At 42.6% G+C, this 27,380-nt stretch overlaps 1 protein-coding gene across 1 annotated transcript in view; it reads right to left on the reverse strand.

Moving 5' to 3' along the window:
- Positions 1 to 27,380, reverse strand: part of LOC126234509 (proto-oncogene tyrosine-protein kinase receptor Ret-like) — a 98,371-nt gene that overhangs the window by 31,438 nt on the left and 39,553 nt on the right. Inside the window, exon 5 of the mRNA XM_049943203.1 lies at positions 20,881 to 21,070. Coding sequence (XP_049799160.1) covers positions 20,881 to 21,070 — 190 coding nt within the window. The remainder of the gene's footprint in view (positions 1 to 20,880; positions 21,071 to 27,380) is intronic.

A 27,380-nucleotide genomic window follows, 5' to 3' on the forward strand; every position in this document is an offset into this window, starting at 1 on the left:
GAATTCAGATGAATAACATCGCGCAGCGAACATCTATTTTGTCACATAAAATGGTTCAAATGGCTCTGAGTGCTATGGGACTCAACTTCTGAGATCATTAGTCCCCTATAACTTAGAAGTACTTAAACCTAACTAACCTAAGGACGTCACACACATCCATGCCCGAGGCAGGATTCGAACCTGCGACCGTAGCGGTCTCGCGATTCCAGACTGCAGCGCCTAGAACCGCACGGCCACTATGGCCGGCTGTCACATAAAAGCAGATGCAATGGGCAATAACAAAATTACAAAAGATGGACACCGCATAGTTTCAGTATTGTGCAACTATGTAGCTGGAGTGATTGCGTATAGAGTTCGAATTTGGCTTCGTTCTTGTTTCACAAGCAACTATGATCGACTATACAGAAATAACGCTCTTCTATACTGAATTCCAAGCAACAGGAAAGTTCCCTTTGACGTATTATAAGAGGCGATATAAATCAAACTGACAGCCAGGAGAGAACAGTCGTATGACTTCTCAAGGGCCTGAAGAAAAATTACATTGTATTCAATAATTCTTTTTACATGGAAAAAGAAACACTCTGGTCGTAACAGACTTGAGCCTATGCTTTACCTATTCAAGCTGAACATCAAAGACAGCCGAGAGGATTCGAGCAAGGTAAAAATCAAAAGAACGCATTTAGATTTTTCGAAGGATATACAGACTCACATCTATGTGTCTAAGTGATGGGGGGAGGAGAGGGGGGGGGGCGTTTGGAGCAAATGCAATAGCCCAGTGTTTAGTGGCTCTATTGTTACTTTTTCTTCTAGAGTCTTTGACAATACGCTGCGCCTTCATCGGAAGACACTCTTTGCTATCAGGTGTCTATGGAATGCTTAAGTTCGCATTGTCACGGAAATGCTATTCCATCAGACCGTAAACTCAGACGCGTGATTCCCAGGTATGTTGATGAATCAATAACATACAGGTCGTTGATGCAGAGAGTGAGCGCTTAATGTTTTTAAAGTCTTTCACAATTACCAGATCTCAGTCCTACTGCGCAACCCTCGGACTAGCTCCAGTCAATCGATGTCTCGCAGCCTCCTCATCGATTCTGTGACCGGGCGAGCTATCTCACTGATTAAGGTATTGGACATGCAATGGACTGCAGTGGCGTTCATACCAGGCGATCCACATTTGGGCTCTCTCTGGTTGCTCTGAATCGCTTGAGGAAAATGATGGAGTGGTTTCTGCGAAGAGGACTCGGGATTCGAAAGCAAACATTTTCATTCGGGATTGGTATATAACGATACTACTCTTTACTACAAAGCCACTTCGGACAGAATGTTGAGCGAAGAGGAAAGGGAGACTCTGCATTATATGAAGTAGATTATAGTAATAAAGTGGCCGTGGAATGTATTCGCTTAGACCTGAGACCAGCTCATTACTGCAGTGTTTACAATAAATTTGTTAAATTTTTTGTAGAGCATCCGTTTCAATTTTCCGTTAACAAAATTCCATCAGTCCACATGGTTTTCAGCAAGGAATCTAAGATAGTGCGCCAGGTGTTGAGAGGCGTCGTTTGCAATTCTAATGCTTTAACAAGGTACTAGTATCGCGTAATGTGAGAGCCAGTAGGAGCTAAAGAGGTTTTCCTTCTTAATTCCTGGGAACTAAGAGAATCTTCATGTTCACCCATAGGGCTTCAATTGTTGCTGCCCGCACATGTTTTCTACTACGGGAATATACACTGGGCTGGCAAAGTCGCGGGATACCTCCTACTATCGCGTCGGATCTCCTTTTGTCCGGTGTAGTGCAGCAACTCGACGTGGCATGGGTTCCACAAGTCGCTGGAAGTCCCTTGCAGAAAATAGTGCCATGCTGCCGTCCATAAATGCGAAATTGACGCCGGTGCAGAATTTTGAGCACCAACTGACCTCTCGATTATGTCCCATAAATGTTCGATAGGATTCATGTCGGACGATCTGGATGGCCAAATCACTCGCTCGAACAGTCCAGAATCTTCTTCGTGTGACACTGCGCTCTGTCATCCATAAAAATTCCTTCATTGATTGGCAACATGAAGGCCATTAATGGCTGCAAATAATCTCCAACTGGTCGAACATAACCATTTACAGTCAGTGATAGGTACAGTTGGGCCAAAGGGCCCAGTCCATTCCATGCAAACACAGCCCACATCATTATGGAGCCACGACCAGCTTGCACAGTGCCTTGTTGATAACTAGGGTCCATGGCGTCGTGGGACCTGCGCCATTCTCGAACCCTGCCATCAGCTCTTACCAACTGAAATCGTGCAGATCTGAGCAGACCACGGTTTTCCAGTCGTCTAAGGTCCACCCGATATGGTCACGAGCCCAAGAGAGACGCTGCAGGTGACGTCGTGCTGTTAGCAACGGCACTCGCGTCGGTAGTCTGCTGCCGTAGCCAGTTAACGCCGAATTTTGACGCTCTGTCCTAACGGATACGTTCGTCGTAGGTCCCACATTGATTTCTGCAGTTATTTCACGCAGTGTTGGTTGCCTGTTAGCAATGACAAGTTTGCGCAAACTCCGCTGCTCTCTGTCGTTAAGTGAAACCCGCCGGCCACTGAGTTGCCCGTGGTGAAAGGTAATGTCTGAAATTGGATGTTCTCACACACACTTGACGCTGTGGCTCGCGGAATATGGCTTTCCCTAACGATGTCCGAAATGGAGTGTCCCACGGGTGAAGCTCCAACTGTCACTCCGCGGTCAAAGTCTGTTAATTCCCGTGGTGCAGCCATAATCACCTGGAAAGTCTTTTCACGTGGATCACCTGAGTACAAATGACAGCTCCACCAATGCATTGCCATTTTATATTATGTGTACGCGATATTCCCGCCATTTGTACACGTATATGTCGTTATCCCATGACCTTTGTCCCATCAGTGTATTCGCAGTGGACCACGATCCTTTCTACTTAGTTTGAAAGATATGCACTGCAAAAGATGCGATTTTGACACTCTCGCCATATTTTTTACAATGGCAGTCGCATATTCAAAAAAATGGTTCAAATGGCTCTGAGCACTATGGGACTTAACTACTGAGGTTATCAGTCCCCTAGAACTTAGAACTACTTAAACCTAACTAACCTAAGGACATCACACACATCCATGTCCGAGGCAGGATTCGAGCCTGCGACCGTAGCGGTCGCGCGGCTCCAGACTGTAGCGCCTAGAACCGCTCGGCCACTCCGGCCGGCAGTCGCATATTCATAGAAGCCATTCAATAAAAGGCAGTCCGTCCTTTACATTTCACAAAATTGAAACAATGACGTTACAACCGAGGCCGCAGTACTTTCATCCATGATCGTAGGGCTTCAAGGCAATGCTAATTCAGAAAAAACGAAATAATTGCAGTGAGACAGCATTTTCCATTTATCTCATTTTGTTTGTGGTTCTTAAAACTAGAAACGAAATAATTTCATCACTTTTTAAGATGTGTTAGCTAATAAAATATTATTTCTTCAATTTCTCCTTTAAACAAATTTCTTCATATTGTTTCATAAAATATTTTATCTTGAATTTTCTTCTCTAAGCATTTACTTACTTCGTAGAACTCTTTCTTACGGTGTTATGTGGATAAAATACGTCGACGCTGTGAAATGCCGCCAGCTGCACGTAAATGTAGCTACGACGAACTCAAATTGCACACTGTCCAATAACGCGACACACTTTGCAGAAATGTGTTGCTAGGACTAACAAGGCCATGAATCCTCACAGTCCAGAAGTACGGGACAGAGAAAAAAATTGATTAAAGATGTACGAAACAAAGATAAGCTACGAGAACAGTGGACATTTCTGTATCCTCTTCTGCTTTATGTTAACAAATTTTATTTTGTATTATGTAATTTTCAAGGACAATAAGCTTAACATCAAATGGAAAGCTGTTGAGTAAATTTCTATGAGTTATGTTCCACTTCTTTGTAGATTTGATTATTTAGGATGGACGATGATGAGATTAACTATCCTTTCGTACTGCATTATATCTGTGGCAAAGACTAAACAATTGCCTCTAAAAATGGTTCAAATAGCTCTGAGCACTATGGGACTTAACTTCTAAGGTCATCGGTCCCCTAGAACTTAGAACTACTTAAACCTAACTAACCTAAGGACATCACACACATCCATACCCGAGGCAGGATTCGAACCTGCGACCGTAGCGGTCGCGCGGTGCCAGACTGTAGCGCCTTTAACCGCTTGGCCACTACGGCCGGTCAATTGCCTCTAATGACCTTTATTGACGGCGTGATGAAAGTGAAAAAATGTAGCTAAAAGAAATCGTGTAATTAGTGTCTGAAGCTTTCTCTTACTGACCACCGATCCAAATATACCAGAAAATATCTATGAGGAAAAACATGTTTCAGCGAACACTATAGGTAACATGGATTCAGTAGTGGTAGGCGGCTGTACATTCTCTCATAGCGTTCGTATTCAATTTGATTTACTATAAGGCAACAAATGTAGTTCTTCAAATTCACGCACAATAAAAATAGGTATGTTGTCGTAGTACAGTTGCAATGCGCGCCAGAGAAGACTAACGACAACGCATTGACAGAGAATGCAAGGGTTTAAGTTTTCGAGCCCTTGGAGTTACCGTTTCTGAAGAAAGAGGACAGAGCGTTTCAGAAGACACTTAAATGGCAAGTAAACTGTACTGGTATATTGCCAACGGCATTTGGAAGAGATTAGGACATTTTTTCGAAGGTTCTTGAGGATAATGCGACTGCCATTACGTGCGTTTCCATTAACGACGATTTACCTCGACGAATTTTCCTCCGTTCACTCTCAAGCATAAACAGCCAGCGCTCGGGCTAATCTCGGGGCTGGAAAGGGAGGAACGTCTCTCTCAAACAGTTGCTGAGGCGGCTGGAGGGGTGGACGGTGAAGGAGGCGCGCCTGCCGCACTAGCCGGCAGCGCAGCAGCACCGCAGGGCAGACACATCTGCGTCCACTCACCTTCAAAGAGTCTAACAATGTAAGAAGTACCTGCAGGCAATCGTCGACGTCGTACTGGCTGGAAGCTAGGGTTGTATTTTCTCTGATTTTTCAGTGTTTTTACTGACTTGATGCCTCCATCTGTCTGTCACTATGGTGTGATATTTATTTCTAATCCGTAACAGAGTGAGGTGGCGCAGCGTTTTGGGCACATCTTCAGAAACTACAGGGTCCAGATCCTTGTCTGTGCATCCTGATTGAACTTCCCCCGATTTTTCTAAATCGATGAGCGGTAATGCCTGAGTCCAACAAACTACCAACTCTCTCAATCAGAAACTAAAGCAATATCTTCTGGAAGAAAGTTAAGGAATTATTAATGAAACATATTTTTTATTCTGTTGATGAGTACCTGAAGGTAAACTTTCATTAAGTACTTGACTTTATAGCCTCCCTCACAATGCTCAACAATGCTTATAATTACTTTTTATGTCTGCCATCCGCTTTCAGCAGAATTTCTATTTGTCAGGGTTTCGTAGAGTTATATAAAAATAATACGATTGCAACAAGATCTATTAAAATATTAGCATGTATCTTCTATATTTTAATATATTAAAACACATGCTGAGACTTAAGGCATTCATGCTATCTAGCTACCATTGTATATTGCAGAATATGTGCGCTGAATTTTCAAGTACATTTTAATATACCGGGTGATCAAAAAGTCAGTATAAATTTGAAAACTCAATAAACCACGGAATAATGCAGATAGAGATGTAAAAATTGACACACATGCTTGGAATGACATGGGGTTTTATTAGAACCAAAAAAAAAGGCATGCTTGGCCTCCCAGATCCCCAGACATCAGACCGTGCAATTATTGGCTTTGGGGTTACCTGAAGTCACAAGTGTATCGTGATCGACCGACATCTCTAGGAAAGCTGGAAGATAACATCCGACGTCAATGCCTCACCATAACTCCGGACATGCTTTACAGTGCTGTTCACAACATTATTCCTCGACTACAGCTATTGTTGAGAAATTATGGTGGACATATTGAGCATTTCCTGTAAAGAACATCATCTTTGCATTGTCTTACTTTGTTATGCTTATTATTGCTATCCTGATCAGATGATGCGCCATCTGTCGGACATTTTTTGAACGTTTGTATTTTTTTGGTTCTAATAAAGCCCCATGTCATTCAAAGCATGTGTGTAAATTTGTACAGTCGTGCTCAAAAGTATCCGAACGACCTGAATTGCATTTCGCCTGATTCGCATGCAACTGGCATAACTCAGCTGTGTAGCAGGTCCTCTAATCGCTCGTTGGTACAGTCGTTTGACTATTGAAAATGGTTCCAACAAGTCACCACTAGAAAACACTGCTCTGTATCGCAATAACTCAAGATCTAAAGTAATACCACGATACTACAAATATCAGGAAACACCTTATCACAGATAAGACTGTCCTTAAGGCATGTAAGCTCACATTTATTACAATAAATGACATACCTGAAATGTTACCACTCTCAGTATTACGTCAGATAGATAATGCACGTAGTAAGTTCGTCGTATTCATGATTTAATCTTGGAAGTAACATACCGTACTTATTATTTAACACAAAATGACATTAAAAATTTACAGAATGAGAGCACCTGCCCGCGAAAGGCAAAGGTCCCGAGTTCGGGTCTCGGTCCGGCACACAGTTTTAATCTGCCAGGAAGTTTCATTAAAAATTTAAGTTATTCACAAGCAGATAGTTGAGAATATGTATGAACTTGAAGTGACACGACGAACCGTCTCGTTCTGCATATGGATTCAAACCCAGGTAATGCAGACTAAGCAAAGATTTCGTGACTGACGGAGACTGTCATTCCCGATTAGGCATACAGGGAGTGGTATACCTCGATTTTAGACAGTATCAGTTAACAAATATCAACTTTAAATTACATAACGCAGACATTTTTAACGGACGCGAATTCCTACCCTGTCCCTGACAACGAACTACGAGAGAAGTTAAATATTGCTTCTTCACAAGTAACTTACTTGAAATGTCGTGAGGTAAAGCTTTGTGTTGGACAGGGATTCGAACCCAGAACCTAATCGGATTGATATCGAAGCACAATCAACTGTGACATACCGGATTTTCTCGGCAGAAGCTAGATGTTTTAACTGAAATGACGAGACGAAACATTAATTTTTTCCTTAACAGGACTCCAACCCGGCACCTATCGCTGTTATATTCTAGAGAAACAGAACGTTAAATATGGGTTTGTAGCAACAGCAACGACATGTGAGCATGTTTGAACTAGAAATAATGTGACGAAGAGTTCAGTGCTGACTGGGAATAGAGCTCCTTACATATCGTTGTTGACTACACACAAAGAGACGTCAGTTACCGAATTTTTCTCCACCAGCAGCTCGGATAACATCTTGAACTTACAGTGATCTCGCAAATAGTTCTGTCTCTCACTGGGAGTCAAAAACGTCAAATATCGTTAGTGTTGACAACGAATAAAAATACATTAAACATCAAAATTTTTATCCACCAGCAGATAGGTGTTCTCATGCTAGAGCTTGATAATACAAAATGAAATCTTTAGTGCCGGACCAGGATTCGAACCCATTCACGCGCAACATGTGGAGATGTTGAGGAATCTGCAGTTTTGAACAAACAACAAATTGTAGCCGAGCTGTATTGTCACGAAGGGATCAAATTCTGCGTTAAGGGCGGTCTGAGTTGCGTTCCCAGTTCAGAACCAATTTTATCGACATACAGAAGCTCAAATAAAAGATGGAATAAGTGTCCTGTGACCCTACATAACGTTTGTTTCGTAACTAGAAATAAATAACTAGTATAAGAAACGTTACTGGTGATAGAGTTCCTACATGTCGCCACTCCAGATTTTATTGTGGTTAAACTAACGTCTACTTGGTAGAGAAGGAATATCATTTTTAATGTGAATTTCAGACCACAGTGCCATTATATCTTCTTCACTTGGTGTATGTTCCAGTGAGAGAGAGCACTGGCAAACAGTCTTCGCTACATTAGGTTACTTAAACCGGTGTCACTCTGAACTAGAATTTATGGTCAGCGTCTAAGTGTAAAGTCAATGAGTTGAATGCGAGTTTTCAACTGTGAAATACTTTCCTACATTATAGAAGCGAATATTAAATCTGAACTAATATTGCGAAAATTTTGTACTTGGATAGCTTAGAATGAAAATTTTTCTGTTTATTGCAAAGGAGAACAATTGATTTGCTAAAGCATTGTCTGTCATACACAACTTGAAATAGGTCATGTCGACCAAATCATATGGAAGAACTGACAGCGACGAATATCAGAAGGCCGTAAGATCTCTTGCCTTTTGGTTTGGCAGTACTCGATAGCCATTTATAGGCGCAAGTAAATGAAGAAAGGCAGCGTGTTTTTGTTATCAAGTAACGTCTTCATCAATTACTTTAGTTTTAATGTAATCTTCGAGTAATTGCTGATGTTTGATATTAACATGAAAAGGATTCCGCAGACAGGGAAAGAACCTATTCTTGGGAAACAACTTCTACGAGGGCTGTCCAGAAAGTAAGTTACGATCGGTCGCGAAATGGAAACGACTACGAAAATCCGATAAAGCTTTGCAAAGATGGGTTGGGCAGTGTCCCTAGTATGACTCTAGGTAGAATTATGTCACTCTTTTCATTCCTGAGCTCTTAGTGAGCGCGTAAAGATGTTATAGAAAATAGTGTCTCCCGCCAAGTACGAGGGCCTGGTGAGAATTTTCCCCTGAAGCTATGCAACCAACATTACATAACTGTCGTGCGGTTTCTTCTTCAAGACAATTCTCAGCCTCATTCTACAGGGGCAATGAAGATGTTCCTGCATCGTTTCAATTGAAAATGTTTGGTTACCCACAATACAGCCCATAATTGTCTCCCACTGAGTTTCATCTCTGCTCAAACGAACCGCTGGCTATGAAGACAACATTTTGGCACAGACAACGAGCTTTAGGCCAGCGTAGAGAATTGGCGGAAAGCACTGGCGGCTGCCTTCTATGATGAGGGTATTGGAAAGTTGATACAACGCTACGACGAATGTCTGAGTCAGAACGGCGACTACGTAGAGAAGTAGCTGAAAGGTGTAGCTAACTGTTACAAATGAAACATTTCTGATTTTCACTGTGATTTTCATTTCGCGATCAATCGTAACTTACTTTCTGGACAGCCCTCGTATAATGACCAAAAGGCATTAAATGATCTTCAAGCACATGTGTTCCAGCAGCGGTATGAAGAAAATGATAGTAATAATGACGGTAATAATCGATTTATCCGGTAACTTCACACTTCACAGTGGATTTTCTCGAACTAAGAAATTTGCTGAATTTGTGAAAATTTCAAAATGGCTAGCCTATGATGCCTAGAAGAGTCTTCACATCCTGCTGACATGAGAATAGCATAATCTCCGCGTCAGAAGCTTGCTTCTAGTTAACCATTGAATATACTCGCATTTTTTCCACCGTGACTAATTTTGTAAGCTAAGCACATCATTCGTTACAGCACACTACTGGGGCTGGGAAATGTGGCCGCAATGGTCTGATGGAACAAACTATCACAGGTGCAATGCGTGGGTTCAGGCATTTACTTTTAAGAGACACGAACAGATTTGCTTTACCTCTGGTAACCTCAAGAGAAAGACGTTATAATCCAGAATCCGCATTAAACATCACGTTCCTTCATTACCAACTGGGCAGAGCCGGTTTACGTTGGGAAATGACATAGCGGAAGTCATGGTAAACAGAAATACAGTCGCCAGTTAACTTACTTACATTAGAAAATTTTATTTTATTTGATGAACCGATAGCCATTTAAAGGAACAGGACTCTTATTTTACTGGTACTTGATTGAACTAGAGACGTTGAAAAATTTGGTGCTGGACTGTGATTAGAATTCGTATCTCCTCTGTCGAGGATCTGAATCTCTCGGAACAGTATAGTTCAATCATTTCGTTCCTTTTCCCAAGACTGCAATCTTCTCTAGGTCTCCTCCAAAGGTAAGTATGTGGGTCGGATTCTGATCCAGTACAAATATATTCATAATATCATATCAAGCCCCATCACGTGCATACCGGCCTTCTAGTGAAAATTAACGTGCATTTTTAATGTCTGTTAATGTGTTGACAACAATCGCATTAGGTGCCGTTATTTCTGGTCAAACATGCACACATCTTATTGTTGGTGAGTAAGCAGCTGATACTTAAGCTATATTCGTTGATGCACGGTAGGTGTGCAGTTCGATTGTCGCTTAGGCACGAAAGTTTGTATCCTTATTTTAGATTCAAACACCTAGCAGCTGGTATGAAAAACCTATACGCAACATTTGATTTTACTTAGTTAACAATCCGATTATTTGTTGGGTTTTTATCTCCGTCACAGAACTCCACATCATGCACTTCATCGTTAAATGCATGCACACTTTGTTACTTCAGAACGGAGGTATATCAGACATCTTTCGTGATTAGTTAACAGGGACGAAAGGGTCTTGATAGGAGTCCCGGTTTATTACAAAACGGTTTATTCCAAAAATTGTCGTCTTTTATTGTCAAGTTTAGATTTGGTTACTAGAATTGGCAAAAGTTTCGGTAATTCATGACTCTTCATTGCTATTTCTCAATAAGATATGATTAGATTAGATTACATTAGATTAATTCTTGTTCCATAGATCATGAATACGACATTTCGTAATGATGTGGAAAGTGTTATTTTAATGAAAGATTTCTGTACATACCATGATTCAGTTTCTTTGCAACAATTTTTTACTCTCTCTCATTCTTTTTGATTTTTATCTCTCTCTCTCTCTCTGTGTGTGTGTGTCACACACACACACACACACACACACACACACACACACACACACATTCTTTTTTTTATTTTTATTTGTTTGTTGTGCTCGACTATCAGCGAGGCACGAAAATTTCTGGGAATGAGTTCTTAGTTTTGAGCACACTTACGAAAGTAATATAAAAACAACTATGAGAGTTACTGATTTATGATGCTTAGTTAGCAGTCATTTCTGAGTATTATTAGTAACTACGCTCCAGTCCCTAAACCTAGTTACAGAAATGCGAATCGATGCATTACGTATTCCAGGCCGTAGCAGCACCGACTTGGAGACGCCAGCTATGGTCACTTCCCAGCCCGCTGTAGGATCACATCGGTTCGTCTTTTTCCTGCTGGTACTGTAACTGAGATTTGGCAACAAGGCAGGGTATATTTGGCAACTCTGTGATCGACGAGTTACTTCCTGGTGTGCACGGAAATAAGCCTCAAAGTTCACTTGATTTTACCTGTCATTTCCATTGAATAATCTGAGTTATTATCGCTTGAGGTGTAATAAAAGTTTGTAAATTTACGGTTTTCAGCCCAGGAAAGTCGTTGCACGTGGAAATCGCAACTAATCGCGTCCTTTAAATAGCGGTTTACAAGTTCTAGCAACCATTGGCCTATACCTCTTCGCCAGCTCTTTGGTAACGTGCTGACCCGTGAAAAAGCGTCTGTTATGGTTCGCAGTTCCAGTCTCACTGACTGTAACGTTTTTATCGCTTCTGTGGAAGAGCTACAAGCAGTCAGATCAAACATCGATAAGGAAATCGTAAGAAAATACTTTCGGCTCATAGTGCAATGGTGGAAAAACTTACAATGCTACACAACAGGAAACGCCGCTTTCCGCTGCTGGCAAGCAACTTTTGGGTTCTAGGAATACGTAACTTTATTTATGAAATGCCACATTTTTATACCCCTTCAGTATGTCACAGCATACCAATTAAACACAGACCCAATCAAAATCTAAATGAGTAGTATTTTACTAATTCGTGTCCATAGAGGCACGCTTGTGTACAGATACTCAGTTTTATTAAAACAGACTATCGTCGTAAGGGTATCGTGGGTAGTTTTATTTCATGTCTTATAATACAGTGCACAATTTTCGTACGTTTTCCTTTAGTGTTGTTAAAACAATAGTAATCATGAGAGAGATATTAATCATCAAGGATATATGCGAATTCTCTGATGTTATCTATAACCGTCTGACAATGCACATGCAGTTTATTGATTACTTGCATGTAGAAAACTAGTTCTGGGTTAAAGCTGTCGAACAAGGTTTGAAGAAGAATAAAATGCCACTACCACAGGACAGCTAATGTAGAAAATACTTTTCTGACCTATTTTGGCACGATGCGCTCCCCCCATACATAATACCAAAGTTTCGAGATGCATCTGCTGCCTGGCTGTCTATCAAACCTGAACAGAACCAAATGTCGCAGAAGTTAGCCCTTTTTTGACATGCGACTACTTTGGGTTGAGAAGTGAAGGGAATTATGTTCAAAGTTCCATTACATTGATAACTTTAGTAGACAGCAGAACTACGTTTTAAAAAACGTAGCAATGAATGTATTCGAACACGCGTCATCTTATCTACAGTGCGCGACACTTACCATGAACTCAACAATTCCTCCAGAACTTCTGCATTCCACTGCGCTGTGAGATAATGCATATGGACAGGTCTAGACTTCTGAGAGACAAACAGTTATAGTTTTTTTTTTTTTTTTTTTTTTGCACTGCACGACGTTTTCAACAAACAGAAAGCGCAATAGAGTAGCTCAAGTGGAAAGGAATACTTCCTATTTAAATTTCTGCATCCATCACTGTTGGCTGTTCTGTATAGGTGGCAGTTATGTGATTTTATTTCGGTGATTACAAAATAGAGTCGAATGCATGCACTGGGTAGCCGAGGCAGCTAGTTCATGGTGATTCGGTCAACCAAGTAAATGAATTTACTGAACATGCTACAAATTACTACAAGGAGCCTGTGTGTCAGAATTCTCATCCAGTGTGGCACAACGGCGTTACGATAGAAAAATGAGTTACACAGAAGAGTATTTGGTGGTCTGTTTGACTGATGATAGGTTCATATACCTACGGTCTGGGTTCGATTCCAACTCCTGTCAATGATTTTATATAGGGAGAGACAGATTCCATTCTCTTCTGGCTACACCAAGTGAAGAAGATATAATGGCACTGTAGTCTGAAATTCACATTAAAGATGATATTCCTTCTCTACCAAGTAGACGTTAGTTTGAACCACAATAAAATCTGGAGTGGCGACATGTAGGAACTCTATCACCAGTAACGTTTCTTATACTAGCTATTTATTTTATTTGAGCTTCTGTATGTCGATAAAATTGGTTCTGAACTGGGAACGCAACTCAGACCGCCCTTAACGCAGAATTTGATCCCTTCGTGACAATACAGCTCGGCTACAATTTGTTGTTTGTTCAAAACTGCAGATTCCTCAACATCTCCACATGTTGCGCGTGAATGGGTTCGAATCCTGGTCCGGCACTAAAGATTTCATTTTGTATTATCAAGCTCTAGCATGAGAACACCTATCTGCTGGTGGATAAAAATTTTGATGTTTAATGTATTTTTATTCGTTGTCAACACTAACGATATTTGACGTTTTTGACTCCCAGTGAGAGACAGAACTATTTGCGAGATCACTGTAAGTTCAAGATGTTATCCGACCTGCTGGTGGAGAAAAATTCGGTAGCTGACGTCTCTTTGTGTGTAGTCAACAACGATATGTAAGGAGCTCTATTCCCAGTCAGCACTGAACTCTTCGTCACATTATTTCTAGTTCAAACATGCTCACATGTCCCTGCTGTTGCTACAAACCCATATTTAACGTTCTGTTTCTCTAGAATATAACAGCGATAGGTGCCGGGTTGGAGTCCTGTTAAGGAAAAAATTAATGTTTCGTCTCGTCATTTCAGTTAAAACATCTAGCTTCTGCCGAGAAAATCCGGTATGTCACAGTTGATTGTGCTTCGATATCAATCCGATTAGGTTCTGGGTTCGAATCCCTGTCCAACACAAAGCTTTACCTCACGGCATTTCAAGTAAGTTACTTGTGAAGAAGCAATATTTAACATCTCTCGTAGTTCGTTGACAGGGACAGGGTAGGAATTCGCGTCCGTTAAAAATGTCTGCGTTATGTAATTTAAAGTTGATATTTGTTAACTGATACTGTCTAAAATCGAGGTATACCACTCCCTGTATGCCTAATCGGGAATGACTGTTAGTCTCCGTCAGTCACGAAATCTTTGCTTAGTCTGCATGACCTGGGTTTGAATCCATATGCAGAACGAGACGGTTCGTCGTGTCACTTCAAGTTCATACATATTCTCAACTATCTGCTCGTGAATAACTTAAATTTTTAATGTTATTTTGTGTTAAATAATAAGTACGGTATGTTACTCCCAAGAGTAAATCATGAATACGACGAACTTACTACGTGCATTACCTATCTGACGTAATGAGAGTGGTAACATTTCAGGTATGTCATTTATTGTAATAAATGTGAGCTTACAAGCCGTAAGGACAGTCGTATCTGTGATAAGGTGTTTCCTGATATTTGTAGTATCGTGGTATTACTTTACATCTTGATTTATTGCGATACAGAGCAGTGTTTTCTAGTGGTGACTTGTTGGAACCATTTTCAATAGTCAAACGAATGTACCAAGGAGCGATTAGAGGACCTGCTAGACAGCTGCGTTATGCCGGTTGCATGCGAATCAGGTGAAATGCAATTCAGGTCGTTCGGATACTTTGGAGCATGACTGTATCTCTCTATCTACATTATTCCGTGATTTATTCAGTTTTAAAATTTATACTGACTTTTTTATCACCCGGTACTTAGCTGTCTAAGATAAATGTTAGGTAGTTGCTGTCATTGCTAAACATCCGCTGTTGTTTGCAAACAGCCGGCCGTGGTGGCCAAGCGGTTAAAGGCGCTACAGTCTGGAACCGCGCGACCGCTACGGTCCCAGGTTCGAATCCTGCCTCGGGCATGGATGTCTGTGATGTCCTTAGGTTAGTTAGGTTTAAGTAGTTCTAAGTTCTAGGGGACTGATGACCTTAGAAGTTAAGTCCCATAGTGCTCAGAGCCATTTGAGCCATTTTTTTTTGTTTGCAAACATAATATGTAAAAATGAAATTAACATCAACCCCATATCTTTGTGGTTACAAAGTACAGGATTTCTGGCATTCAAATAAACAAATAACAATTCGATTCTTCGTAAGGGACATAGCCCAGTGCGCATCCTATCCGATCTCGTGCTCCGTCTGTAATGACATCATTGTCGAAAAGACATTAACCGTACACTTCCTTCCTTGCTTTTACATCTACATCTACAGTTATACTCCGCAAGCCACGCAACGGTGTGTGGCGGAGGGCACTTTAGGTGCCGCTGTCATTACCTCCCTTTCCTGTTCCAGTCGCGTATGGTTCGCGGGAAGAACGACTGCCGGAAAGCCTCGATGAGCGTTCGAATCTCTCTAATTTTACATTTGTGATCTCCTCGGGCGGTATAAGTAGGGGGAAGCAATATATTCGATACCTCATCCAGAAATGCACCCTCTCGAAACCTGGGCAGCAAGCTACACCGCGATGCAGAGCGCCTCTCTTGCAGAGTCTGCCACTTGAGTTTGCTAAACATCTCCGTAACGCTATCACGCTTACCAAATAACCCTTTTAACGTACTGCCGCGTGGGATTTGCCGAGCGGTCTAAGGCGCTGCAATCATGGACTGTACGGCTGATCCCGGCGGAGGTTCGAGTCCTATCTCTGTTATGGGTGTGTGTGTTTGTCCGTAGGATAATTTAGGTTAAGTAGTGTGTATCCTTAGGGACTGATGACGTTAGCAGTTAAGTCCCATAAGACTTCACACACATTTGGACATTTTTAACGTAATAACTCAAATCAAGTTAATAGGTATTAACGAAGTCCGATATTTAGTTGTTCAGACTAAAATCAACATATTATCAATTAACCATTAATGGTCGCAAGTGTGTTGTTATATTAACGCCAATTTTCTTCCCATTTCTTCTTTGCTACGGCCATGACCGCATCGCGAATCAAGTTATCCTGTTCGTAGGAGTATCAGAGAGCACGGATCCAGGGAATGGCGCACAGCCGCATCCCTGTAACTCGGCGTAAGATCCTCACAGACAGTGGCAGCAGGCATGTGTCACTGTGTCACGCACTGTCATTGACAATCTGTTGCAAACCTGACAGGATTTGTTGTTGTCGCTGAAAGCAGTTCTCAACCAGTCTCCAGGTGAACATTGCGAAGGGAAATGTATGCGACGTACGTTTGGAGTTGTGTACCCCAAAGAAAGCCATTGCTCACAGAAGCACATAAAACTGGATGTCTTTTCAATTGGGCAAGCTACATGGAAACTGGACATTAGTAGACTGGATACGTGGAGTAGGATCCGACTAGTCGCGTTATCCTTCCTTTTTTTCCTAAATAAGAGAATTCTTCAACAGTTTTTGTGCTAGGGTGGTACAATTTCGATATAGGTATAATTCCGATTAACCTAAGGTTTCGCGTCATTTGTCATTTCCGTAGTGATGGTAGCCCTTGCCTTTGTGTCGCGTTGCAGAGCGGAAGATTTCTGCAGCTACTCCTGTCTTTTCCTGAACACATCCGTTTGTGCTATAGACGTAAAAAAGTTTTCTTGTTGAGAGATAAGTGAAGTTTTATGCCCTCTTATAAGCTGACTAGTTTCAATGTGCTTGTAAATTCTATATTAGTGAGGTTAGAAACCTGTTCCGAGACGTTTACAGGGAAAGACTGTGTGACATATGCTGTCATCTCTTGGCACAGTTCAGTGCTATTTACTCGTGATTTCACTCTCGCCAACAGCACATTTTAGATAAGAAAAAAGTACAATTTCGATAACGTAGAACAGCTTCGATCGATGCAGTTCTTTAATTTAGTCCGTCAGGACTGGTTACTGTAAACATATTATACACAATTACTACAAGTAAGTTGTGTACATTGAAACAAATTCTCTCTCGCGAGTTTTTAAAGAAAACCATTTTTTTCCTTAGATGCCTCAAAACGACCAGAAAAGATACACCTACAATAAATAGAGTCTTGCATGAAGCAATAAAGAGTGTTATGGACGGCCATTGGAACCTTCGAGTTGCATCAGAATTACACAACCTTCCTTTCAGCACTCTGCATGGTAAAGTTACCTGCTGGTTCCATTACAGAGATGAGTGAATCGGGGTACACCACTGAAGAACTGTTTCTGACCTGGCTTCGCACTTCACGAAATACAAAACAGTGGGTAATATTACAGCTTTTATTAATGACAATCATGGCAGCCACACCAGCTTGGATGTTGTAGAGTATTTTCGGGAACCTGGGATAAAACTTTTGGGATTCCAACGATACGGTACACTTGTGCTACAGACATTAGACAGAACTTTATTCATGTATCTAAAGGCTCTATCAGAGAAATGCAACTTAGTGGATTCATCGTAATCCCAATGAAAGCATTACAAAACAAAGATTCTGTACTATTTCTGGAGCAAAACTATATATGTTGGGTGTGAAATCAAGGGGTTCCAATGCACAGCATAATGCCCTTCTGCAAAGACGTTGTTCCCGAGGAGAAATTTGCACCTTCACCTTGTTCGTCACTAGTATGTCATCATCCCAATTCCCATCAGCAAGTAGGTGTGTTGTGAAGTCTAACATTTTGTTCGTTAATGTCCTTTAGGATGATCTTCTTGACAACCGCTGATATTGCTACGTGGTGATCGCTTAAGGCTAATTGATTTTTTATAATCTCCCTTACCATTTTCAACACATTCATAACAAGATTGTAAGTTATATACAGTGTGAACCAGGACTCCATCGACAAATATTCAGTGGTGGTAATGTGGACCAAAACAAGAAAAAAAGTGCGGTAAACATTGGCATCAAAAACCATACCTTAAGACCTATGAGTACTTGTTCAACTTCGATACAATGAATACATATCTTCTACTGCGAGTTCTTGGAAGGAGGTACTGTGGGCCAAAACAAGGAAATGTGTCCCGTAAACATGGGCTCTAAAATGCATACCTTAAGTGGAAGAGATGTGTTTCACAGTAGCGAAGATTAACAGGTGCTCATAGCTCTTCAGGTATGCACTTTAGAGTCCATGTTTATTCGACATTCTTTTCTTATTTTTGGCCCATACTACCTCCTCTCAAAATACAGAAAGCAAAGTGTTATCAGTAGAAGAGATGTGTCCGACAGTAGCGAACTTGAACAAATGCTCATAGCTCTTATTTTAGAATCCACTTTTACTAGACACTTTTATTGTTTCGGTTCATAGCATCGACTCTGAAATTTTATCGGTGGAATTCTGGTTCATCCTGTATATTTTCACTGGTACATCATTATCACCTCGTGGTGTGGTATTTAACTTGTGTAATGATAGCTGCTGTTGGTTTCGTTTCAGCACTGACAAAAGGATATACACCGACGAGCCAAAACATTATGACCACCTCTTTAATAGCGTGTTGCTCCATTTTTCAAACACAGTACCGCAGCGATTCTGCTTGAGACGGGTTCTACTAGGCCTCGGTAGGTTTCCAGAAGTATGTGGCACCGGATGTTCACTCACATGTCGCTAAATTCCCGAAAATTATGGGGCGGTGGTTTGTGGACACGTAGCTGGCGCCCGATGAGTGTAACACTGGGTACATATCAGAGGCATTTGCTCATTAAGACATCAGTGAGTTCAGTACCATGCTCCTCAAACCAATGCAGCACGATTCTGACCTTGTGTCGGAGTGTTGTCCTGCTGAATGATATCATCACCATCAGAGAAGACTTCAACTATGAAGGAATGCAGGTGGTCTGTAATCAGGTTCACGTACTTCACAGCTGTCGTGGTGTCTTCGGGTACTACCACTGATCCCATAGAAGTCCAACTCAATGTACCCCATTGTATAATTCTGCTCTCACTAGCCTACATCTGTGGCACGATGCACGTTTCAATCAGCCACTCGCCTGGGTGACGGCGTTTAAGGACTCAGGCATCCACTTGGAGTGACAAGAAATGCAATTCATTTATTACTCCACGGTGAAAACTCAGCGATGGAGTGCCCACTACAATGGCAACTGACGATGTCGTTGGGTCAGCACACAACACATAGGGATTGTGTGATGTGGAGCTCTATGTTCAACAATGGCGATTGAATGGTGTGCTCCGAAACACCTGCGCCTGCACCAGCACTGTACTCTGACGTCAAATCTGCCACAGATCGCTGCCTATCCTGGCTTACACAGTGGGGGATCCTCCTACCTCTATGTTTTGTGATGAGACGTTCACGTCCAGTACCATGCGGCCTACACGTTATTTCACCATCCTTAAATCACTTTCGATAGGTGTTCACGACAGTTGTACGCAAACAGCCGACCAACTTCACCATTTCAGAGATTCTCGTTCCAGTCACAGAGAATCAAAATGTACCCTTTGTCAAAACCGCTTATATCAGTGGATTTCCGCATTTGCGGCTCGTATCTTGGCTATCACTAGCCATTCCTCTCTCTTCCGTTTACATTCTTTCCTTACGGCGTCATGTGCCTGCAACACCACCAGGAGGCATTCAATCTCGCGGCTGGTGGTCATAATGTATTGGCTCATCAGTGTAGATACTGTACTGCTTGTATTTTCTGATATTGTTACCCACTTTCCTATTTCCATTTTGTGTCATTAATCTCTACTACTGGTTTGTCCATCTCTTTCTTCATACTTTACAATTTTTTCTCATAGTGTTCAAGGTTCTAACATTTCGAGTCGCGAACATAATTCGTCAACCTCTTCCTCAAAGCCTAACGGAATCAATCAATACTTGCGTATCTGAACCGGTGACTGATAGCCTACGGAAATTTTTAAAAATAGGGGATTGTCACGAGATTATTTTGACGGCAGCACATCATATGTATCCACATTCTTTTGTGGTTAGTGAAATGGTTTACGCACCAAGTTTCTGCACTACCGATTTTTCTATGTTTAGGAGCAGTTTCCTACCTCGAGGTAAGAGGGCGCCCTGCAGCGATCTTTAATCATCCGCCGTCTTTTTTTAGAAAAAAAAGCACTCCGTCTGCAGGCTACAAGTGGCCCATCGGGACCATTCGATCGCCGCGTCATCCTCAGATGAGGATGCGGATAGGAGGGGCGCGTGGTCAGCACACCGCTCTCCCGGTCGTTATGATGGTTTTCTTTGACCGGAGCCGCTACTATTCGGTCGAGTAGCTTCTCAGTTGGAATCACGAGGCTGAGTACACCCCGGAAAATGGCAACAGCTCATGGCGGCCTCGATGGTCACCCATACAAGTGCCGGCCATGACCGACAGCGCTTAACTTGGGTGATCTGACGGGAAGCGGTGTATCCACTGCGGCATGGCCGTTGCTGTCTTTTTTAGAAAACCGTTGACAAAATCATATTCGTACGTTGTGCCAGAAGTTTTCAGTTGTCACATCCCACAATTCTTATCCAAACGCTTAGGAATAACTGAAACAAAATCCAAAACATTTCGATTATCAAGAAGTTGAAGATTGTTATTACTAATCCGTGTAAACTATAGCAAGCAGAGAAGGAGAGGAAAAGTTTGGGGACTATTGATCAACAGAGAGACAGTATGTTAGCTCATTTACACTGGGATGGGAATAAATGTAGGAAATGTGGGTTGATTGTAGCTTTATGGAAGGAACAAGGCAGTAATATGTTTAGCAACATCAATCAACCTTGGAGCCGGATAGCTAACTATTGGAAAAGTTTTTTTTGTCACATTGCGTTGGACTTTCGCACGAACGTCGTGAAACACCTTCGACGCTGCCTCTGCACAACATTGAAGTCACGGATTGCTGTCCTCCCTAGCCCTCGTCCGGTGTGACCCTGGCAGCGTCCGTGAGGAAATTGGACGAGGCCCGCAATCAGCTTTTACGAGAGTCAGAACGGCCCCTGAGTCGGCCGTAGCCCCGCCGACTGAGCGAGCGGGGGAACGGCGCTGCGCGGCCCGCAGTACCTGAGGGAGCCGTGCTCGGCGAACTCGATGATGAGGTAGAGCGGGCCGGCGGGCGAGGTGCAGGCGCCCAGCAGGCGCACCACGTGCGGGTGCGACACCGCCTTCAGCAGCTCGTACTCCGACAGCAGCGCCTGCTGCTCGCTGCCGCCCGCGCCCTCCTTCAGCGTCTTCACCGCCACCGTCGTTGCACCTGCCAGGCCGACATCAATTACTCGTTTCTAAATTACTGAAATTCAAACAACGGGAAGAATCCAAGCACATAAAAATGCTAACAGACAAGCCAAATATGATCTCAGAAGAAGAAAAGAGAGAACATGGGGACTAATTAAAAGAGAAGGAGAGGATAAAGCTACATGAAATCCAAGAGATTTCTACAAATCAGTTACGTTCTTCAGAAACGGATATAAAATATACTACATATGTACACTAGTGGCCAATAAAATTACTACACCAACAAGACATGCAGATGATGAACGGGTATTCATTTCACAAATATATTATACTAGAACTGACATGTGATTACATTTTCACGCAATTTGGGTGCATACACCCTGAGAAATCAGTACACAGAACAACCACCTCTGGCCGTAATAACAGCCTTGACACGCCTGGGCATTGACTCAAACAGACTTTGGATGGCGCGTACAGGTACAGCTGCCCATGCAGCTTCAACACGATACCACAGTTCATCAAGAGTAGTGACTGGCGTATTGTGACGAGCCAGTTACTCGGCCACCATTGACCAGACGTTTTCAACAGGTGAGAGGTCTGGAGAATGTGCTGGCCAGGGCAGAAGTCGAACATTTTTTTCTATCCAGAAAGGCCCGTACAGGACCTGCAACATGCGGTCGTGCATTATCCTGCTGAAACGTAGGGTTTCGCAGGGATCGAATGAAGGGTAGAGCCATGGGTCATAACACATCTGAAATGTAACGTCCACTGTTCAAAGTGCCGTCAATGAGAACAAGAGGTGAGCGAGACGTGTAACCAATGGCACCCCATACCATCACGCCGGGTGATACGCCAGTATGGCGATGACGAATACACGCTTCCAATGTGCGTTCACCGCGATGTCGCCAAACACGGATGCGACCATCATGATGCTGAAAACAGAACCTGGATTCATCCGAAAAAATAACATTTGCCATTCGTGCACCCAGGTTCGTCGTTGAGTACACCATGGCAGGCACTTCAGTCTGTGATGCAGCGTCAGGGATAACCGCAGCCATGGTCTCCGAGCTGATAGCCCGTGCTGCTGCAAACGTCGTCGAACTGTTCGCGCAGATGGTTGTTGTCTTGCAAATGTCCCCATCTGTTGACTCAGGGATCGAGACGTGGCTGCACGATCCGTTTCAGCCATGCGGATAAGATACCTGTCATCTCGACTGCTAGTGATACGAGGCCGTTGGGATCCAGCACGGCGTTCCCTATTACCCTCCTGAAACCACCGATTCCATATTCTGCTAACAGTCATTGGATCTCGACCAACGCGAGCAGCGAAGTCGCGATACGATAAACCGCAATCGCGATAGGCTACAATCCGACCTTTATCAAAGTCGGAAACGTGATGGTACGCATTTCTCCTCCTTACACAAGGCATCACAACGTTTCACCAGGCAACGCCGGTAAACTGCTGTTTGTGTATGAGAAATCGGTTGGAAACTTTCCTCATGTCAGCACGTTGTAGGTGTCGCCACCGGCGCCAACCTTGTGTGAATGCTCCGAAAAGCTAATCATTTGCATATCACAGCATGTTCTTTCTGTCAGTTAAATTTCGCGTCTGTAGTACGTCATCTTCGCGGTGTAGCAATTTGAATGGTCAGTAGTGTTTGTTATAGAAATAAAGATTTGGAAAGAAAAAAGGTACGGAAATTTGGAAGGAATATTTTGAGGAGCTTCTAAATGTTTAAGACGAAAGTAAAGAAATGGAGGGACAGCATAAATATCAGAACGTAATTCCTTAGTTGTATTGTCGACAATGAAAGAGACAGTAAAAGCACTGTAAATACTAAACAACAACGAAGCTCCAGGGTGAGATGTAACAGCAACTAAACTACTTAACAAGGGAGGAGATACAATTTGGAAACAAATGCACGAACTCGTGACCAACATTTGTGTCGAAGAAAGAATTTCAGATTCTAGACTGGATGGGCACAACGACAATGGTACCGATCCATAAAAAGGGCGATAAACAGGAATACAGTACTTATAAAAGCATCTCATTAATTAGCGCAGCCAACAAAGTATACTCCAAGATTCTCCAGAAAAAATTGGAAACATTTTTGAAAGAAGTAACAGATGATAAACGCGCGGGATTTCTGAAGAACAGATACACCACTGACCAGATATTTGTACTGAAACAAGCCGTATTAAAATAGTCGAAAATCAACAAAATATTGGCGTAATTCTTTGTTGATTTCAAGAAAGCCTACGATAATATACAGAAAAATGCTGTGAGAGAAAATGTCAAACTTTGGAAAAGCAAAGAAGGTTACGAACGTTGTAAACGTTACACTGGAAGGCTCGAAAAGATTAGTGGAAATGGATGAACACTGCAAGGCTTCTCATATAAAAACAGGAGTCAGTTAAGGAGATGGTATGTTATCCCTCTTATTCAACATTATAATAAACTAAGCACTACGTGCAGTAAGAAAGGCAGAAGAGGCAATTCGTTTAGGAATAAAACTATGTTTACTGGGCTTTGCAGATGATGTATTACTAATCACCGAAAATCTGGTCACCTGAAAATACTAGCAAGAAAGCTACCTAAAAAATCAAAGGACGATGGATTAGAGTTAAATAACGAGTTACCAGAATTCATGAAGGTATAAATAAACTATAAAACAAAAAGGCGGAAAACGCTCCAGGTTAACTATATGTTTGAAGAAATAGGTGAACTTAAATATCTGGCCGTGCTAGCAAACAACAGAAATTATGAGAGCCAAGAAATAGAATCGAGGAGCAATGCGCCATAGAGAGTGTCATAGTCGCTCAAAAATTTACTGACGGTCAAAATTTTTTCAAGAGGAATCGAAATAAGGATACATAAAAAACTCTAATCAAACAAATACACACATAAAAAAAAGTTTTGCATCATCTCGGTTCGGAGAGTTTCGGAACCTGTACAGAAAATTGGAATAGGGATAAACATAAACATCATTTCTGCCTCTTTTATTGCTCATGAAAACCACACTTTGTATGTTGTACCACCATACAGCGAGACCTCCAGAGGTGGTGGTCCAGATTGCTGTACACACCGGTACGTCTAATACCCAGTAACAGGTCCTCTTGCATTGATGCATGCCTGTATTCGTCGTGGCATACTATTCACAAGTTCATTGAGGCTCTGTTGGTCCAGGTGTCCCACTCCTCAACGGAGATTCGACGTAGATCTCTCAGAGTTGTTATTGGGTCACGTCGCCCATAAACAGCCCTTTTCAATCAATCCCAGGCATGTTCGATAGGGTTCATGTCTGGAGAAAATGCTGGCCAATCTAGTCGAGCGATGTCGTCATCCTGAAGGAAGTCATTCACAAGATGTGCACGATGGGGGCGTGAACTTTCGTCCATGAATACGCCAATATGCTGCCGATATGGTTGCACTATCGGTCGTAGGATTGCATTCACGTATCTTGCAGCCGTTACGACGCCTTACATGACCATCAGCGGCGTACGTTGGTCCCACATAATACCATCCCAAAACATCAGGGAACCTCCACCTTGCTGCACTCGCTGGACAGTGTGTCTAAGGCGTTCAGCCTAACTGGGTTGTCTCCAAACAAGTCTCCGACGATTGTCTGGTTGGAGACATATGCGACACTCATCGGTGAAGAGAACGTGATGCCATCCTGAGCGGTCCATTCGGCATGTTGTTGGGCCCAACAGTACCGCGCTGCATGGTGCCGTGGTTGCAAAGATGGACCTCGCCATGGACGTCGGCAGTGAAGTTGCGCATCTTGCAGCCTATTGCGCACTGTTTGAGTCGTAACACGACGTCCTGTGGCTGCACGAAACGCATTATTCAACATGTTGGCGTTGCTGTCAGTGTTCCTCCGAACTATAATTCGTAAGTAGCGGTCATCCACTGCATTAGTAGCCCTTGGGCGGCGCGAGCAAGGCATGTCATCGACAGTTCCTGTCTCTCTGTATCTCCTCCATTTTCGAAAAAATTCGAGTTGGTTCACTCCCAGACGCCTGGATACTTCCCATGTTGAGAGCCCTTCTTGGCACAAAGTAACAATGCGGACGCGATCGAACCGCGGTATGAACTGTCTAGGCATCGTTGAACTACAGAGAACACAAGCCGTGTACCTCCTTCGTGGTGGAATGACTGGAACTGGTCGGCTGTCGGACCCCCTCCGTCTAATAGGTGCAGATCGTGAATGGTTGTTTACGTCTTTGGGCGGGTTTAGTGACATCTCTGTACAGTCAAAGGGACTGTGTCTGCCATAGTCAACGACTATCTTCAGGAGTTCTGGAAACTGGGGTGATGCAAAACTTTTTTTGATGTCTGTATTACTATATCGGACAGAACTATGAAGAATAGATAAGTCTACAGAGAGAAAGAGGATTTTGAAAATAAAATCTCGTGAAAAACATTTTGAGTAGCTTATGAAGGTGGAGAATGGCGAAGGAGAAAGAACTGAGCGCTCAGGGCGAAATACAATGAGCCAGATGCTGTTGCGGAAGCTACGACAAGGAGACTGAGATGGGCCGTCCGTGGCTATAGGAGAAGGAAAGATCAAGATTGAGAGAAGTGTCAGAGAAGAAAGATGGAGAGACGAGATGGCCAAGGATGTTCATATAGTTGGAGCGAGGGAAGAAGATGCCAAGGAGAGGGAGGAGGCTATTTGAAAAGGCCAAAAACCGACTGCAGTTTTTGGGATCAGGAGACTAAGCACCGAGAGAGGTGGTGCAGTGGTTAGCAGACTGGAGTCGAATTCGGGAAAACGACGGTTCAAAGCCTCGTTCGGCCAGCCAGACTTAGGTTTCCCGTGGTTTCCCTAAATCGCTTAAGGCAAATGCCAGGACAGTTCATTTTAAAAGGACTACTCCTTCCTTCCGTAATCCGAGAATGTGCTCCATCTCTAATTATCTCGTTGTCAACGGGGCGTTAAACTCTAGTTCCCCTCTCCATTCTCCCCTCCGGCCCTAGGCACTAAGTAAGTAAGCAAACAGCATTGAATATAGCTGGACAGCTACACATCAGCCTAAAACAATTTATGACTTTTCGTCAGCAATAGCCCAATATCATTGTTTTTTGGGCACACTCCACATCTGACTGTAGTTTTTATATCATGCACACCTTTATCACACTGTAATTTGCATGAAAAGTGGTTTAAAATTCATTGTGACATGTAAACACTTCTTTATTGCATAGGAATTATATGAGCGCTTTTTGAAGTCGCAAACACAGAACCACAGTGAAAATATGATTTTTGCGCCTTGCGTAGTGTCTCTAGTACGCCCGTCCATCGCGTCACGTGGCATTTGTCCGTTCTGAGCACGTAAAAATGTCTAGAAGAATAGCGCCTCCAGACAAGTGTGAAGTGCGTGTCGCAATTTGATTCCTTTATGCTGAAGGGTGCAATGCAGCTGAAAAACGTAGATTAATGAGAAATGTGCAAGGTGAAACTTTCAGGAATGACAGAAAAGTGCGGTAATAGTACAGGAACCTGAAAGCATGACGTAGAAGACATTCACGTTGCAGGGGGTCAGGAATGGGCCAACTTATTCGGCGAGCGGATCAGGCGATTCGAAAGAAACGTCGGTTCAGAATTTTTCTGTTAATGATTCGTTTTCCAAAATTTCAAGGTTGTTGTTGTTGTGGTCTTCAGTCCTGAGACTGGTTTGATGCAGCTCTCCATGCTACTCTATCCTGTGCAAGCTTCTTCATCTCCCAGTACCTACTGCAACCTACATCCTTCTGAATCTGCTTAGTGTATTCATCTCTTGGTCTCCCTCTACGATTTTTACCCTCCACGCTGCCCTCCAATGCTAAATTTGTGATCCCTTGATGCCTCAAAACATGTCCTACCAACCGATCCCTTCTTCTAGTCAAATTGTGCCACAAACTTCTCTTCTCCCCAATCCTATTCAGTACTTCCTCATTAGATATGAGATCTACCCATCTAATCTTCAGCATTCTTCTGTAGCACCACATTTCGAAAGCTTCTATTCTCTTCTTGTCCAAACTGGTTATCGTCCATGTTTCACATCCATACACGGCTACACTCCATACAAATACTTTAAGAAATGACTTCCTGACACTTAAATCAATACTCGATGTTAACAAATTTCTCTTCTACAGAAACGCTTTCCTTGCCATTGCCAGTCTACATTTTATATCCTCTGTACTTCGATCATCATCAGTTATTTTGCTCCCCAAATAGCAAAACTCCTTTACTACTTTAAGTGTCTCATTTCCTAATCTAATTCCCTCATCATCACCCGACTTAATTCTACTACATTCCATTATCCTCGTTTTGCTTTTGTTGATG

The sequence above is a fragment of the Schistocerca nitens genome, chromosome 2, assembly GCF_023898315.1.
Source record: "Schistocerca nitens isolate TAMUIC-IGC-003100 chromosome 2, iqSchNite1.1, whole genome shotgun sequence".
Taxonomy (NCBI): Eukaryota; Metazoa; Arthropoda; class Insecta; order Orthoptera; family Acrididae; genus Schistocerca; species Schistocerca nitens.